At 38.2% G+C, this 18,563-nt stretch overlaps 1 protein-coding gene and 1 long non-coding RNA gene across 2 annotated transcripts in view; one reads left to right on the top strand and one right to left on the bottom strand.

The window, feature by feature from the left end:
• Positions 1-2,203: 2,203 nt before the first annotated feature.
• LOC131165728 (ricin-like) overlaps positions 2,204-18,563 on the bottom strand; it is a 630,504-nt gene continuing 614,144 nt past the window's right edge. The window contains exon 2 of the mRNA XM_058123747.1: positions 2,204-4,021. Coding sequence (XP_057979730.1) covers positions 3,071-3,583 — 513 coding nt within the window. The 5' untranslated portion in view covers positions 3,584-4,021 and the 3' untranslated portion in view covers positions 2,204-3,070. The remainder of the gene's footprint in view (positions 4,022-18,563) is intronic.
• Positions 6,481-10,281, top strand: LOC131165732 (uncharacterized). Its single transcript, XR_009139636.1, has 2 exons — positions 6,481-6,556; positions 10,057-10,281. It is a non-coding gene; the product is annotated as an uncharacterized LOC131165732 (long non-coding RNA).

The following is an 18,563-nucleotide window of genomic DNA, read 5'->3' as shown; positions in this document are numbered from 1 at the left end:
CATTCTACATTCTTGCCTTCCCAAACCATCGCAACGATGGGGCCGGAGATAATGTAGTCCACCAGCCCCTTGAAGCCAGGTCCTCATAGTGCTTCGTCACACGCTTACTAGATTCAAACCTGGGAGTTCAATTCCAGATTTAAGATTCAGAATTCGATTTTGGGAGGTAAAATTCACCCCTAAGGCGAACGGAGCTACCTTTCAGGGAGAAACCTTTCTTCTCAAGTCTGCTGATGATCTCAGTGACCTGACCCAAATTAAATAAAAAAAAAAGAGAAAAAAGAAAATCAGTGACATGAAGCCGCCTCAGTGAAACACCGATTTCAACTATTTTCTTACATTTTATCAGCAATCCAACATCAGATCTAAGGATTTAGCATGAAGTTCAGAAATGAAGAAAAGTTATAGAGGACAAACCACGCCTCGTTGCAGGGAAATAAGCACCGTCAAATTCCTTCTTTTTCAACTAATTTTCTGGTCAATTAGACGGTCCAATGTCAATGATCATTTTTTTTTTACTTTCAGCTGCGAAAATACATTTCGAGAGATGGGTAAAATCCGGAGACACTCTTTGAATCCGAGTATGATGATGTTACGCCCTTTTGTTTTTTAATGCGGTCAAAAGTTTTTCAGAACGCCGAAGTCATTTGTAAGATGAAAAAACTACCTTGCCATCAAGTGGAGGGTTGTATTTGCTAATAAAATTATAATTCTTGGTATTTTTTTTTTACTGTTGAAATTCAGGTGTGCAAATTTAGAGAATATTTTGAATTTTATGGTAATTTTTTGTGCACCCCACTTGTTGATTGACGTGATTATAAATCACATCATTTTGACTTTGCGCCTTTAATTAAATTTGATGTTTGAAATGTTAATATTAAAAATCAAATCCAATTTTTCATGTTCGTAGTACATGACCATCACCACCAATTAAGAAGAAAAAGAAAGCTTAGATGCCATCAACGGTCTCTAAGACCTTCCTCTGATCAGGACTGAGAAAGTATGAAAAAAATGGGCTTGTGAGAGAGTCTCTTCTTATAATAGTAGAGTTTTTCTCAATGTTATAGTAGTTGAATCCCTTAATTCTAAGGGAGTTTTAACAGTTACTCCTCTTTTATTCCCTTCTTCACCCAAGGGTTATAAGCTACTTACTAACATATTCTTTAATCCTTTAATTAAGGGATCCTTTGTCTCCTGCTTGCAGCTATATTTTTGCACTATAAGTTGCCTCCCACCCCTAGATCTTAGAATGATTTTTCAAGTATAGGAGTGTATGAAGGATATTAATCCAAAGAAATTGAGCACATGCCTATTGAGCTTTTCTTCTTCTTTCTTTTTCTTTCTTTCTTTTGGTAGCCCAATAGATTTTATTGTATAGTTCGAGCAGAATAGGCCTTATTGATGGAACAAGATTTTATTTTCTCCTCCTCATAGATGTGCTGAGCTGAGCATACCTTTTTTTTTTTTTATTTGTTTATTTGTTTTTTTGTTTTTTTTTTTCATATTTTTTTTTGTGTGTGGTTAATTGCAATAGTTAAGTCAAGACTCATAAGTTAATACGTACAATACGATCTTATCACATATACAATAAAAGCTCACCTATTGAGCAAACTCATCTGTCATTTGTCTTATGAGTAGAGTTCATTTATTGATATGAGCTGAGTTCATCTATTATTAGACATTTTATTGAGTAGAACTCATTAATAGTTATTTTAAGTTACCCCATATTTCACATGAAATTTGTTCACTCCTTTAAAAACTAAATAGCTATATTGATATGATGTAGCAACCTTTGCAATTAAGGGTCACATAGGACTCAAATTTTCTAGTAATGCCCGTGATCAAACTCATTAAAACAATCCTATTTGATATGACACAAAACTCAGACATTTACATAACCTCATTGCCATAAAGTTACTTACTTTGGTGGATGGTAGAAGTGACAACCAATTAAGGATACTCCTTATTAGTTAATTTGATTAGGAGTGTTTTGCATAGTGCAGTGATCAAATTTTTAAGTACTTCAGTTTCATGTCTAAAGAGAGTGCATGGTTGTTTGTTTCAAGGACCATCTTATCAATGTTTTGGAGGACAATTGATTTACAAGTTAATTTATATTATTCTTGGAAGGGTCATTCAAGGTCATATGCTATTGACTTAATACATTTTTTCATGAAGTGTAAAACATGATTCATCATCATTCGAATAATACTTTAATATTGCATTTTCTTTTGTTGCTTGTAAAAAGGATATTGTGATAATAATTAATGAGTTGTTGTATAATGATCGGATATATGATGTACATTGGAATAAGTAAATCAACAACAAGCAAATGAAACACAGCCAAAAGATTGAGAAACAAATAAGAATCGACACAAGATTTACGTGATTCGGTAAAACCTACATTTACGGAAGCAATCGGTACAAGAATTTCACTAAAAAGTGTCAAAGAACACAATACACTTTGCAATGATCTCCCACTCTGTCAATAAACGCCAAGAAGAACATAAATAAGACTCCCGCAGAAGTTTCCCTCCGAATTTCCAACCACCCTAATGTTCTAATTCAAAATTCAAATATTTTCTTGTAACTTAAATGCACTTGTTGACGAGAACAGGGTACTTGTCGACGAGCCAAAGAAGACCACTCGTTGACTAATATGACCACTCGTCGACAACCCCATTTTTCTACTCTTGGTATCTAAAAAATTTTGAACTTTTGAATCTCTTAGTATCTACTCATCGACTAAGATTGACCACTTGCCGACGAGTCCATGCAGCACTCTTATATTTTTCTTCCTTTTTTTTGTTTTTGAAACCAAGTATAAGAGATTCCATAAACAACATGAGTTAGGGTGAGTGTGGCGCTACTGACTTGGGATTTACGACTATCCCATTGCCCCATACTACCCAACGGGTTGCATCAGACGCGGCATTGGAGCAATCATGGATCATCACGTAGTCGCCTGAAGCGTAGCCGTAAGCAGTCAAGCACTTACCATTGGATTGAACTGTCCCGTCTTTCTTCAGGGTCCACACGGCTACAGCTGTATTGCATTTCCATTGTTGTATTACCCATCTGTGACTTCAATGCACAGACCATTTCGACCGGCGATGCGCGCTGTGGGCTCCCAGGACAAACAAACACTGTCAACATCGTCGTTGTCTCCCACAACAGACCTTGTGAACAACATTTGAGAGAAATGATGAGGATCAGATGTCCCGGCCCCGCAGTAGAACAACAAGATGGCCAGGTTTGGAGCTAGTTTATTATCATTTAGGTTTGACAAGAAGAATGGGGTGAAGTCAGGTTTTTGCAGTTGGACTGGACTGGGAAAGATTCCATCTTTGGATGTTTGGACAGCTTTGGAGAGGGCTTTCCATTTGTTCTCAAGGCTGATCATGGCGGCATCTGGGCGAAATATTTTATACCCTCCCCCAATTCTATTGCACACCCATTGCTCGATGTAGGTAAACCGCAGCGCCTCCGAAACCATCTGGATGGCAACGATGAGGGAGCGAGCCAGGGTGCTCTGGCGCTCGTTTTCTGGCGTCCTGTGAAGCGCCAAGATGACCGCTCCCATTACCAAGTCAATATCCTCTCTGTATTTATCAGCAGTGTTTTGGAGACTCGTATAGCTGCCATCGAATTGGAGCTGTGTCAATTCTGCTGCTCCTTCATATATGGGAAAAGAAAAGTGAATGCAGCCTTGGGAGCGTCGCTTAAGAAGTAGGCTTGGTTTCCAGTTCGATGAGCCACAATATATGCGTTGGTGACGTCGACTCCCAGCTCTATGGATTCGTCCTACCAGTTTGATCAGAGTTCCACAGAGGGGAATCGCTCAGAATGGTGAGTGGATTGCGTAGTATTGGTATTGAGTATACCAATCGTCCACTAGCCAGTTGAGCTCGCAGAGTTTTCGTGAAGTGCTGATAGGTGCCCCCGGTGGAACCCGCCGTGGTGAATGTCACCGTTTTATAATCATAGCGCAGCCTCACGTGTTGATCTTCCACATCAAGTACTAACGAGCGCAGCCCAACCCCCGCACCGCCCAAACTGCTCCAATAGCAAATTGATTGTGACGAGTTAAACTTGTTCAGGGCATTATGCTTGCTTGTGACTTATCTCGTATGTGTGTATGTGTGTGAGAGATAAGTTTCCATCATATAAATATTAGTATAGGGTTATTTTCTGTTAATAGTTTATTTGTATACCAAATAAGATAGTATGATTCTTTGGTCACTTTGATGTTTTCTAGTGGTAGGATGATAATTATATAAAAACCTCTTTAGGGGAGGGTTAATGTTCATCAGTCATTGTAAAACTCACTAACTATTGTCAACGTGTTTAACCTACTTGCTTTCCTCGCTAAATACACAATATTAACGGAGATGTTGTTAATGAATTACATTTGCTTCAATGTTTACTGTTTGCTTGCCACGACTTTCATGAATTGATTACTGTTTTCACTACTATTTGAATAAATGTTAATGAAAATGTTTCGTAGATGAATGGTAATAAATGATAGGCTGACTAGTTAAGTAAGAGTGCTTTAGCTAGCGCCGCACGTACCTTCACAAAGGTGTGAAAATAGTTGGCTTGTGACACTTGGTATCAAAGCCAAGGCACAGTTGTTACGAGAATTCAGTTACCCTCATTGTGGGATTTGGAAAGTTTTAGTAAGTGATCATGACACCAACCAATGCAGAGAGGATCAGCATTCTGGAAGTACAGGCTGAGGCAACAGTCAACATTGTGGCTGCGGATGTAGGGACCGAAGAATTATAGTAATTTAATGATAAAAGAAAGGAGAGAAATGAGAATTTTTAAGGGGGTCACTAAAAGGTCCGCATTCGTCGACAAATAGGTTTCTTGGGATTGTCAACGTGGACACGTGTCTCGTTGATGAGAAAGTACCGAGAGAGCTGTTTTCAGGGCCAGAATTTTGTCGACGATGTGTAGGTGTTCGTCGACGAACTCTCTTCTGGGCCTCGTTGACGAACGTTCGTGTATGAATAGGCTCAAATTGGATTTTCTGCATGAAAAATTCAGCCAAACCCTTTTCTCTCTCTCCCACTTCAGCTCCCTTACCTTCTCTCTTCAATTCCAGCTCTGTTCTTTGCCGGTTTGACAATCGGAAGCCGCCACATTACTCCTGGGAAGATTCTCTGCACATCTGTTGGAGTGATTTATTAGTTAGGCTAACTTGAGAACCATCTCAAAATTTGGGTAAGTAGTTAATTTCAGTTTTATTAGGTTTTTGGTGTTTCTAGATTGAGAAGAATATGTTAGGTAAGATAATATTGAGATTTTGTTGGAAAATTATTAATTTCAGGGTGTTGAGTTGGGGACCACATAGGTGTGATTTTGGAGTAATTCATAGGTTTTTTATATGTCAGGTAAGGGGATAAATTAATTTAGAATTTCCATGAAATTATTTATTATTATTTAGCTTTTATTTTCAAGGAAATTATGTATGTTATAGAACTGATGTGGGAAATACTGTTGTTAACAGGAAAATGATTTTAATACAGTTTAGCAGGGAATATGATTTCGTGCAGATTTTATGAATAGAACAATATTCACTTTTGTGTGGTATGAGTATGAAATTATTTAATTTTATGTAATATCAGAATACTATGTTTTCAGAATCAGCATGTTATTACTGTATTCAGGAAGATATTAAAAACGGTACAGGAACTAGGTTTAAAGTATGATATTGAAACGGTATAGGGTTTTCAAACTAGGTATCTTAAAATATATGTTAGCATAAGGGCTGTGGTTTTTATGATATGTTATGCTGGCGTAAGGGCTGTGATTTTCATGTCTTATTATGCCAGCGTAAGGGCTGGGGTTTATACTTTTTGATAAGCAAAAATTCATGAAAATATTATTATAACAAATATTATTGTGAAATAGTTATGTATTATTATTTGAGATTTACTATATGTTATCAAAATCTGGTTGGTTTGGTTTAGGCTTTCATGAAGCACGGTACCGTAGCTATATGATCACGATCATGTATATATTAGTGCTACCACTTGCCGTAAGGGGCAGTGGGAGATCGACAGTTGATGTGGTTTTATGGTAGTGCAGGCGTCCCTCTAGTGTCCGTACCAAGAGGGGCAGACCCATCGTACTTATAGACTTATGTTGATCTAGCGTGGTCGGCTAATCATTGCTAGGTCCCGCCTTCGGGCCACACAACCCAGTTATGTGGGGGTAAGACATGACACCAGCCAACTATCCATCTAGGGTGTTATTTCATGGACAGTTCTATGAGATGATTTTTATGTATAGAAATTCTGTATGTTATACCATGTTATGATAAATTATATTTTTTCCAGATATGATATAGACAATTTTATCAAATATGATTTATGTACCGTTATATGTATAACACGAAAATACTCATGTTGCCACACACTGATATTAGTTTATTTCCCTTACCGAGAGGCGCCTCACCCCAGCTATATAAACATTTCAGGAGCCCCAGATTGAAGAGCGAGTAGAGCTCCGCAGCGTTAGAGTTCGACTGTTCTACCTTGTTTGAAGGGTAAGTCATTTTGTTAGGGTCTGACGAATTTTTGGGTGGTGACCCTAGGACACTTTTTGAATATTTTGGGATGTGTATATGTATATGACAGTTGTAGTGAAACTTTGGTATTGTGTTGGATGGATGATTTGATATATATGTGATTTTACATTTACCGTTGCTTAGGTATCAGTGTTGTAGTTCAGGTATATTCCTGGTACCCATGGGTTCAGGTTGATTATGTTTAAAAAAAAATTTATGGTAAAATAGGTAGGTCGTTACAGTTTGGTATCAGAACATAGGTTGCTAGGTTTTGTAGACTTTAGAATGCAGTGGAAACAATACCAGAGTTTAGGGAAAAAATTTAAGGTTTTGTTCTACATTTTAGAGGCAGTACCTCCGTGGTAGTTTTTGTGTTTTTATTGGAGTGATGATTTTAAGAAAATCATAGTAAACTATTGTCGGGTTGTGTTTCTATAGTGTAGGATTGGATCTTGAAATAAGATAAAGATGTTAAGATAGGGGATTTTAGTTAGACGCGCAAATAATAAGGATAGGGTCCCTGAGCCATGTTTATTGTCTTTTCAGGATGGACCCTGAAGGTGGTGGTGCCCATGAGAGCGGTAGCGATGGTGCAGGGCCCTTGAGTGTATGCGAGACTGATTCAGATGTAGTACTACACAGTGTAGCTCAGTAGGTTATAGCTGAGATCGCTAGGAGCTCCAGAAAGCAGGGAGGCCTGTCTGCAGGCCATGGGTGTACGATAGAGAAATTTATCAAAATGAATCCTTTGAAATTTTCAAGAGGAGTTGATCCTGCAGCCGCCGAGAATTGGATGTAGGAGATTAAGAAAGTTTTGGTAGTATTGCAGTGTACAGAAAAGCAAAAGGTCCTATTCGCCACCTATAAACTTACAGGGGAGACTGAGAGGTGGTGGATTGCTATGAAATTTCTAGAGTAGCAGAGGAAGACGCCGATAGTTATGACATGGGACTGATTTAAAGAATTATTTTTTGAAAAATATTTCCCAGCCACTGTCAGGGATGTTAAAGTGGAAGAGTTTTTGAATTTGAAGCAGGGACAACAGTCAGTCCAGTAGTATGCAGCGTAGTTTATAGAGCTATTCCGCTTCGCCCCGTATATTATTCCTGATGAGGTAAAGAAGGCAAAACAGTTTGAAAGAGGATTGAGGCGAAGAATATACAAGTAGGTGGTAGTGTTGAAGATACAAGATTTTGCTGAGTTAGTTGATAGAGCAGCTTTGGCTAAGGCTAGTGAGCGCATGGATGCAGAGGAGCAGGGACAGAAGAAGAGATCTGCACCTTCAGGCTTCCAGCAGGGATCTAGGCAGGATCAGTGGAGGAGAGGAAACTATGGTAGAGGATAGAGAAAGGAAACTGGAGGTCGAGAGCTTCAGGTGGTGCAGAATTTTCCTGTCTGTTATAATTATGGAAAGAGACACTTGGGAGACTGTCGAGTGGGGAGAGCCATTTTCTATCGCTGCGATAGGTAGGGACATCTGGTGCAAGATTGCCCTATACCACCAAATACCACTTCTACTCCCAGACCGTACCAGGGAGGCTATCATGCGCCCCGTGGAGGCTAGAATAGGAATGTAGCTCCAGCGAGAGTCTATGCTTTGACGCCTGGAGATGCTGAAACAACCGGCAATGTGGTGACAGGTATGATTAACATGCTTTCATTTAAAGTTATTGTATTGTTTGATTTAGGAGCCACACACTCGTTCATGTTCATGGGGTGTTTTAGATTTTGTGGGGCATGAACACAGTTGTTAGACACCGAATTGTTAGTAACTACACCAATAGGGTTAGTAGTGAGGTGTAGTAGAGTGCTTTGAGGCTGTCTAGTTGATATTCAAGGGGAAGTCTTGCCATCTGACTTGATAGTATTGGACATGCATGAGTTCGATGTAATTTTTGGTATGGATTGGTTGGTAGCCAATTATGCCAGTATTGTGACAACCCGAATAAAAATGGAATTTAAATAATAAAGGGGAAAGGAAAGTATCAGAGGACTCGTCGACGAAGACAGGATTCGTTGACGAGGAAATACTGAGAGAGGTTTTGAGCCGACTGAATTTCGTCGATGAAATTATTTAAGGACTCGTCGATGAATGATGTGGCTCGTCGACGAATCCCTGTTCTATAAATATCAAAATCCGAATTTTTAACTTCACAATTAAGTTAACTCTCTCCTCTCTCTCTCTTTCTCCCCTGCGGCCATCTTTCTCTCTCTCATTGATTTTGGGCCAGGTTTACGTCGGATCGACAATCCAAAGTCACCACGACGCTCTTGGGGAATTTCTCTCCAAATATGCCGGAGCGGATCGTTGGTGAAAGCAAATTGGAAATCATCCCTAGGTTGAGGTAAGGCTTTTTAAGGCAATTTTGGTCTTGTGATAGTTATAGGAAATAATATACACATAGAAATACTGAAGTTTAATATTGAGAGTTTTCATTTTCAGGGTATTGATTAGGAAATCCTACGAGTGTGAGACCAGAGTTTATAGGGGCTTTTCTCAGTAACCAGGTAAAGGAATAAACTAAAGTAGTCATTTTATGCAAATTGTTATTATTTATGAGAAAAATTATTTTTTAGAAAGCATGTATTATATCTATAGATTACGAAGGAAATGTACGTTTGAGAAAAATACTGCTTATATGTTGAAATGTATATATATGTATGAGATGCCAGAAATTATGATGTTTAGAATGCAATGTAAAGTTTTATACAGCAAATGTGTGGCATGAATATTATTTTACGTAAAACAATATTATGATATGATAATGATAATGATATGAATTTAGTGTGGTTTGAGAAATTATGAAAGTATACAGTACCTTATGATGTTGAAATGTATGATAAATTGATTATTTTCAAAATGGTATGTATGAAATGTTCAGCACGAGGCCGTAATTATGAAATGTTTGGCACGAGGCCGTAATTATAACGTATTATATGTTATTAAAACTCGGATGTTAGTTTAGTTTAGTTCAGGAGCACGGTACCGTAGCTATATAGATTAGATATCTATGTTCATACTTGTGCTAACCACCCCACGAGGGGGTGGGAGATGAATAGCCGATGTGACTTTTAGTGTAGAGTTGTAGACGTCCACCTGGCAGTTCGGACCAGGGTGTGGCAGGCCCATCGTACTTACAGACACTTTTTGACTTGGCAGTGGTCGCCCAACCATTGTCGGGTCTCGCCTTCGGGCTGCACAACCCGTCATGGGGGGTAATACATGACATCAACTAGCTATTCATCCTGTGTTTATTTTCAGTATTATCAGTTATAATAAATGTTTTACGTACGATATGACTTATTAGAAAATATGAAAGCATGTGATTATTCAGTATGATATGATGAACATTTACGAAAATATGAAATGTACTGTATATGTATAATTGCATTAAATGTTCATATTGCCACACAGTTGTATTTAGTTTATTTTCCCTTACTGAGAAGTGTCTCACCCCCAAACTTAATATATTTTTCAGGAGACCCTGAGTGACCGGCCGGTCGTGACCGCCGTTGAGTTTACTAAGCCACCCCGTTAGGAGGGTAAGCAATGTATTAGGATCAAAATTGTTTTGATTATGGGATCCTAGATGTATTTTGAAATATTTTGTAAGAATGTAAGTAGATACAATATTTTGGGAATGTAGATAACTCTGGTATTATGCTTCTGGTATTATGCTTTATGGATGGATAATTTAGATTTTATGCTTGCTGTTGCTTTGGTTTCCGCTATGATTGACAGGTGTCCCCGTTACCCACGGGTTCAGGTTGACTTTTTCATTTATTATGTTATATTTATGTTAAGAAATTTGAGGTTGTTACAGTTTGGTATCAGAGCCTAGGATACTAGGTTCTGTAGACTCTATAGTGCAGTAGTAATAATACCAGAGTATAGGATGAGGGAATTTGAGGTCTAATTTTGTAGTCTAGATGCAGGACTTCCGTGGTGGTTTGTGTGATTTTCCTAGGGGGATGATTTTAGGAAAGTCATGGTAAACTATCGTCGGGTTGGATATCTAGGTTGCATGATTGAACCTTGAATTGAGATAAGGAGTGACAAATTAAGTAGGAGAAATATTGTACGGGTTGAGTGATATGTTTAGAGAATGAGGTTTTGAGTTAAGTTACATGTTTTTCAGGATTGACCCTGGTGGCAGTAGTGCCCATGCCAGTGGGAGTAAGGGCGCTGGACCCTCAAGCGCTGCGGGTAGTGATTCAGATATCGTTTTACGCAGCGTGGCATAGCAGGTTATGGTAGAAATTGCCAGGAGTTCAAAGGAACCGAGTGGTTCATCAACAGGCCACGGTAGGTCGATTGAGAAATTTATTAAGATGAGTCATCCGGCTTTCTCAGGAGGGACAGATCCTGTAGTTGCTAAAAACTGGGTGTAGGAGATAGAGAAAATATTTACAGTACTGCAGTGTTCAGGGGAGCAGAGGGTACTATTTGCCATATATAAACTGACTAGAGAGGCCGAAAGATGGTGGTCAGTGGTGAGATTATTAGAGTAGCAGAGGACTGTTCCTATTGAAATGACGTGGGAGTAGTTTAAAGAAATATTCTTCGACAGGTATTTTCCAACCTCGTCTAGGGAGGCTAAGATTGAAGAGTTCTTGAATCTGAAGCAGGGACAGTTGTTAGTACAACAGTACGCGGCGAGGTTCATCGAGCTATCCCTCTTCGCCCCGTACATTATTGTGAAGAAGGTATGACAGTTTGAGACAGGTCTGAGGAGGAAAATTTACAAGCAGGTATCGATATTGAAGTTGTAGGATTTTGCTGAGCTAGTGGACAGAGCCACTATAGCGGAGATTGGAGAGCGGTTGGAGGTTGAGGAGCAGAGACAGAAGAAGAGGTCCACACCTTCTGGTTCCCAGCAGGGGGTTGGATGTGGTTCGTGAAAGAGGGGTGGCTACTACAAATACCAGAGGCAAGAGACTGGGAATCGCGGTTTTTAGGGTGTACAACCACCTTCAGTTTGCCCGACCTGTTGGAAGAGGCACCTCGGGGAGTGTCGTGCCGGACGAGGTGTTTGTTATCGATGTGGGGAGCGGGGACATATGGGGAGGGAGTGTCCAACACAGATTGGTGCAGCCCCTGCTCATAGACCTGCTCGAGGAGGCTACCAGGCGCCACGTGGAGGCTAGTAGAGGAATATGGTCCCAGCCAGAGTTTTCGCTTTGACGCCGGGCGATGCTGAGACGGTCGGTGACGTGGTGACTGGTACTGTTAATATGTTTTCATTTAAAGTTATTACACTTTTTGATTTTGGTGCCACACACTCGTTTGTGTCCTTGGGGTGTGTTAAATTATGTGGGGCGGAAACGCAACAATGACGCTGTAGTAAAATGTGTCTATATCAACTGTGTTTCTGAGATTAACTGTAAATTTGTATGTCATGGTACTGTAAAACTGTATAATTATGGTATTTATACTGAATTGAGATGTATGTATACGAACTATGGGGACTAAGGTTCCAAGTGGTTATCACAAAATGTAGAAAATAGGTGCTAGTTAGATACCGTGCCAAGTATGAAAAAATGATAAAATCGAGGGGTTATGAGCCGATTTTTACCACAGTATGAATGAAACTATGCATGAATGAGATTGTGAAAATACTGGAATTGCACATGTTATGTTTTAATGTAAATTATATATATGATATTGGGACCGCAGTTTGTCTCAATAGTGTATGAAGCCTTAAAAAGCTTATATTATGTAGGCTCGGTACCGTTGCCAAACAGAGGTGCAGTGCAACCACACGCAGTTATTATTCAGTGCGAGTACCTAGTAGTAGTCTTGGTAAGAAGGGTCACTAGTCAAAAGGGATAAGGGTGGTGATGACCAAGTTGGACTGCAGTATGTTAGGATGCTTGACGATGCTTGCATATACAGGGCTCGATTAGTGTTTTCTTATCGCACAACCCTTGCCACAAGGAGTTACTGACATAGTTATAATAGTTTCGAGCTGGACGGTGTCCTAAATTTGAATATACATGATTTAAAGGCTTTACTGGGCAAAGTCAGAGGTATGAGTATCGGGCGGAGGGATCATAAAGTGTATGGGCCTGTACCCTACCCTAACCTTGGGAACTCTCACTTGTAATAATGCTGGGTTATACATTATTAGGAATTTATATGTATACTATATATATATATGTATTACAGTATTGAGAATGTGCAAACTATGTAATTGTTTTCAAACAAGAATATAACTGTACACTCACACAATGATGTAATATCTTCCTCCTTATTGAGAAGTGTCTCACCCCAATCTTACAACCTTGTTTTCAGGAGTTATAGGAAATTGATCCTAGTCATCTAGAGAGATTGTGGAGCGTAGGGTCCTGTTAGTTAGCGTAAGTTTTTATATGAATATTGGTTGTTAGCCTAGTTGTTTTTGGGAATGTAATACAGTTTGTATTTTACACACGGTTGAATATATGGAAGGAACATTTAAATACTCTGGTATATCGATTAGAATCCATACGAATGTTTATGTTTTCTGCAAAATATGTGAGTACAAATCATTATGAAATACCCGTATGTCCTTGTTTAGGGTGGGTAGTTATGTATGTTCACAGGATTTGTATAGGTTATGTATGTATAGTAGCACTCTGGGGCCGTATTAAGGGTCGGGGCGTTACAGGTTGGTATCGAAGCCCATAGCTAGCCGCAAGTGTGATGTGAATTGAACTGCCTGGTTATGGATATGTTCAGAGCTTAGGTAACTAGGTTTTGCATATTAGACTTTACTAGAGTTTAGGATGTGGTGTGATTATCGAGTGTAGCTTTGTATACTTAGAGATAGAAATCCATTGGCAGACTTCTATGCTTTTCTGGATCTTTCAAAGGGTTCATAAAATCATGACAATCTATCGACGATGTTGTTTCTAAGTAGAAGGGTGGAACTCGAGTAGAAATGAAAATGTTGAGTTATTAGAGCATGTCAGTACTATAAAGGTTCTTGTGGGAAATAAGTTATGTAGTCTCGTGTTAGTAGTGGATAAGTAGGTTGTTAAGCTTTTAATCGATGTTTCTCAATTGCTTCTTCATGATGGAATCTAGGGATATTACTGCCAACGTTGGAGGCACTAGTAGTGAAGGAGTTGGCCATGAGGCTGGCAATGACTCTACTTGTAATAACCCCCCTTTCGGGCGTTGTCACTTTCCTTATGGGCCTTGCGCCTGTGGCAACAATGGGTACCTATCAGAGCATTCACTAGTTCTCGAGGATCGGGGGTAACTACCCCTTTGCTCTGATACCAAACTGTAACGACCTACTATTTATTTTCCAGTTCTGTTTTTTTTTGTTTGTTTTTTGTTTTTTTTTTTATATTATGATACTCTGATACCTACTAGATTAAACCAAAACATCAACCTAAGTAGCGAGAAGCGGAATTCATATAAACAAAATGAAGTAAATATACAATACCAAAGTGTTAAAAATGTTTCCAAAATATACATATATGTCTGTTTCCCAAAATACCCTCAATTGAGTAACCTTCATAAAATACTCACTTTACTGATTGTCCTAAACTATAACCTCCTCTATCTATGAGCGTGATCTATTCGTCTAACTGGATCAATTGAAAAATATTAATTTAATGGAATGAGACAACGCTCAAAAAGACGAAATATGCTATTGTTAGTGTGTGGCAAATGAGTTACAATACTATGAAAATCTGTTTCTATGTAATTATGTACAACTGAATCTGTAAATGCAGTACAAGTAATATAAACCACCCCCCTTCTTCCATGTTGCTTAACATTTCTATATTTTAGAGTTCTATACATAATAATTTTAATATATATAAGTATATTCCTTGTTTCTGTGAAACTGTACATACATAATAATAACTGAAAACTTCCCTGGATGGATAACTGTATGTCATGATTTAACCCCTTATGACAAGGTTGTGCGGCCCGTAGGCGGGATCTAACCTGGCTGGCCAACCAGGATAAACCACTATACTCCGTTAGTCTGATCAGCCCTCCTCAACCCATATCTAATGGGGAGCTTATCCGCACGTTGGCACGATCATCCTACCTACCACGTATTATCTGAATAGGTGGTTGCATTTTATACTGTATATAACTACCGTACCGTGCTCTATAAAGTGTGTCTGTAATGGTCCATCAGTGTCTGATACTATATAATACGTCTCTATATACAACTATCTGTTTTACCATGATTCTGTAATAACTGTATTAACCATGACGCTGTAGTAAACTATATCTACATCAACTATGTTTCTGAGATTAACTGTAAATCTGTATGTCATGGTACTATAAAACTGTATAATCATGGTATTCTGTAATTGCTATAAAATATATCCACTATCTGTATATTCTGTAAAACATAACTCTGAAAAATACTGTAAAACATGTTTCTGTACTATATCTATATTCTCAAGCCACATAGTAATTTAAAACATATTATTCATAATTGATAAACTATATAAAGTTCGGTTGTGAATAATAACCTAGTAAAAATATACATTTCATATTGAAAATCATTCTAGAACTGCCTAGCATAGCATATTTTCCTTACCTGATTCCTGCTAAAAATCCCCTACTATGATGGGTCCTACACCCGCAGAGTTCTCCACTCAACACCCTGAAAATCATATATCCCATAACAAAATATTACTATTCCTACGTCTACAACATTTCCTACAACTGTTGAAAAGTCAAATTTCAACAAAAAGGCCTTACCCTAAATCTAGGATGAAATTCAACTTTGTCCCACCGACGATCCGCTCCAGCAGACTTGGAGAGAACTTCCTCAAGAGCGTCGTGGTGGCCTTAGATCGTTGATCTGGCAAATGACGGGGCCAAAATCGAAGAGAGAAGAGGGAAGGACGTTAGAGGAGAGAGGAGAGAGGGTTTCAGTGAGTTTTATGTGCAAGAAAACTGAGTTTTGCATTATTTATACTGCGGGTTTCGTTGATGAGCCATGTCACCTCATCGATGAGGTCAAGAAGAAGGTTCTTTGACGGACACCATCTCCTCATTGACGAAATTTAGAACTTGAAATAACCTCTTGGTATCTTCTCGTCGACGAAGCTTGTCTTCGTCGACGACGCCGTCTTGTACCCTCGTCGACGAATCCCCTATGTTCATCGACAAGGACCTGATAAATCTCTCGAGTCATTGCATCCCAAAGTGCAACGTCGTTGACGAAGTCGGCTGCCTTCTTCTGTTACCGTTTCCATTTCCTTCCCTTTTTATTATTTAAATATCATTATTCTTCGGGTCATTATACTATTAGTGTGCTATGGGACTTCGCTCAGCAGCTTATGACCGAGGTTGTCCGGATGAATAAGGGTCCAGATCGTTCCCTTGTTGACCTATAAATATGTAAATCCTTATTTTTTAGCGTCTTTTTCTCTCTCCTCTTGCTCTCTCTCAAGAAACTAGAAACCCTCACGTTCTCTCTTCGTTTCCGGCTTTGCTACAGCCTAGTTTGATGATCGGGAACCGCCACGAGGTTCTTGGGAAGATTCTCTGCATCATTGGCAGAGTAGATTTTCAGTTTAGAGTTCTGTGACATCATCCCAATATCAGAGTAAGTAAGATATTTTAGGGTTTAGTGGGTTGTTTGAAGTATTTGAAATCTGGGAAGTATTATACAGAAATTATTGTGGGAGTTGAGTTGGTTGATTTGGTAAAAATGTGATTTTTAGGCTTTTGAGCTATGAACGCCGAGGAGCGTCAGATTTAGGGTATTAGTGGATATCTTAGTAAGTCAGGTAAGAGGAATAAATTATAATAGTCAATTTTGAGAAATACTGATTGAGTTATTATGTGAAAATGGTAATATGTTATTTTACCTGAAATTTATTATGATATGAATATCGTATGAAATTTGTGTGGCATATGATTTATGTTGAGATATGTTTAAAACTGGGTTAAATGATTTACCCTGAGAGTTATGAGATTATAGAATGCGTATTGAAATACGGGGTTGAAATATTAAAAATGATGAAAGTAATTTGTACTGAAAGTATATCTTCTGAGAAATAATGAAATGTGAAATATGGAAATGTGTTTTTGAGAAATAATGAAAAATGTTAAATGAGATATGTATATGGTAATATGGGATGAAATGAGTTGTGAATACTGAATTGCGAAAACGGAGTTGAGAATACTGATTATGAAAATATTGCAACATAAATACTGCAATATGAATGTGATATGAGTATACTGAAAATGTGAACATTGCAATATTAATACTACAATGGAAATAATGAAATGTGAATACTGCAATGAGAATATGAGAATATGAGTATTGTAATGTGAATACTACAATACAAATATTTAAATATGAATATGAGAAATATGAATATAAGAAATGTGAATATGAGAAATATGAATAGGAGAAATGTGAAAATGAGAAATATGAATATGAGAAATATGTAAATGAGAAATATGGTTATGAGAAATGTAAATATTGCAATGTTAATTCTACAATATGAGTATTGAATTGTGAGAATTGAAATGTAAAATTTTGAAATATGAATACAGAGATGTGATTGATGAAATACCAATGCCGCATAATGATTGTGGGTATGTAGTAGTTATAACCCTGATGGATGGATATGGAAACCCTAACAATGGGTAGTGATATTGAACATGGTACCAAATCTAGTGGAGATAGTGCAACCACACTGACTCGTGGAACGTGTGGCGTGACAGTAGACTGAGCTATATAGTAGAGTTGTTGTGCCCCCTGAGTTCGGATCAGGGCTATAGTCCGACCAGTCGTACTACAGATACGGGATATATGATATGATATTTTGACCTAATTGGGTCGGCCAATCATGGTTAGGTCCAACTTTTGGGCCACACAACCCTATTCATGGGGGGAAGAATGACGTGGAGAGATATCCTCAAGGCAGCTATGAGTATAGATACGGATGTATCGGTAACTAGGGACACTTATGAGCTAGATATGGAAATGGAAATGAAGGGGAAATAAGTATGAAAATGGAAATGAAATGAGAATGGAAATGGGAAAGAAAATGAGAAATGAAATAGCGTGAGTTAATAATATAAATAATTAAAGCGAAGTAAAACACATCGCCTGAGGGCTTACCGAGTACGGTGAGTGCTCTGATAAGTATTAGTTGTAGCTGAACTTGAGTTAATCGGGCTAGGATGCAAACGATATCAGGGCAGAGGGAAGCTACTTGTATGGGCGGGTAAGCTTCCCTATTCTTGGGAACTTTGCTGGTAATTATGGGTTGCATGTGTATGGTTTTGGAAATGAAAGTAAAAGCTTATGAAAGCTTGTGTTCTATATTTATATGATTATGATTGTGGAAATGGTATATTTTACCAGAAGATATTATCACTGAAATGAATATATGTTATGTTATAATGAAACTCATGTTGCCACACACTATAGATAATTTATTCCGTCTTACTGAGATGTTTCTCACCCAATCATTTAAATATTTCAGGAAACCGAGACAGACCCGGTGATAGAACTCCAAGATAGAGGGGAGGAGATACCTTGGGTAAATAGGGTGAGTATTTTGAGCTAGGGAGGTTGATTCCCCTAGAGGTTTTGTGGTACACTTGTATTTATGGTTGGTTGATAGTATGGTATGTGTATTCGCTGTGGTATGTTTATATATATATATATATATATATATATATATATATATATATATATGTGAAAGTTAAGGAGTTAGTCCAAGAGGGAGTGTGAATTGGGTTATTAAAATTTTCTTAGTATTCTTTTCTAGAATCTTTAGCCTCTTGTTAATTTATCAAACATACGACAAAACTTTTTAATCAATCCACAAACCGATCACAACACAAATAAACAAAGCTCAAACAATCAAACAACCAATCAACAACTAAAGTAATCAATCAACAAAATACCAAACCAAGATATAGAATGCAGCTCTTTGGAAATTTCAACTTTTGCAAGAACTCAAGATATTTCCTTGTTTGTAGCCCTATGAATATATG

The sequence above is a fragment of the Malania oleifera genome, chromosome 10 (assembly GCF_029873635.1).
Source record: "Malania oleifera isolate guangnan ecotype guangnan chromosome 10, ASM2987363v1, whole genome shotgun sequence".
In the NCBI taxonomy this organism is placed as follows: Eukaryota; Viridiplantae; Streptophyta; class Magnoliopsida; order Santalales; family Ximeniaceae; genus Malania; species Malania oleifera.
The sequence above is the reverse complement of the archived record's forward strand: the minus strand, read 5'-3'. Positions and strand labels throughout refer to the sequence as shown.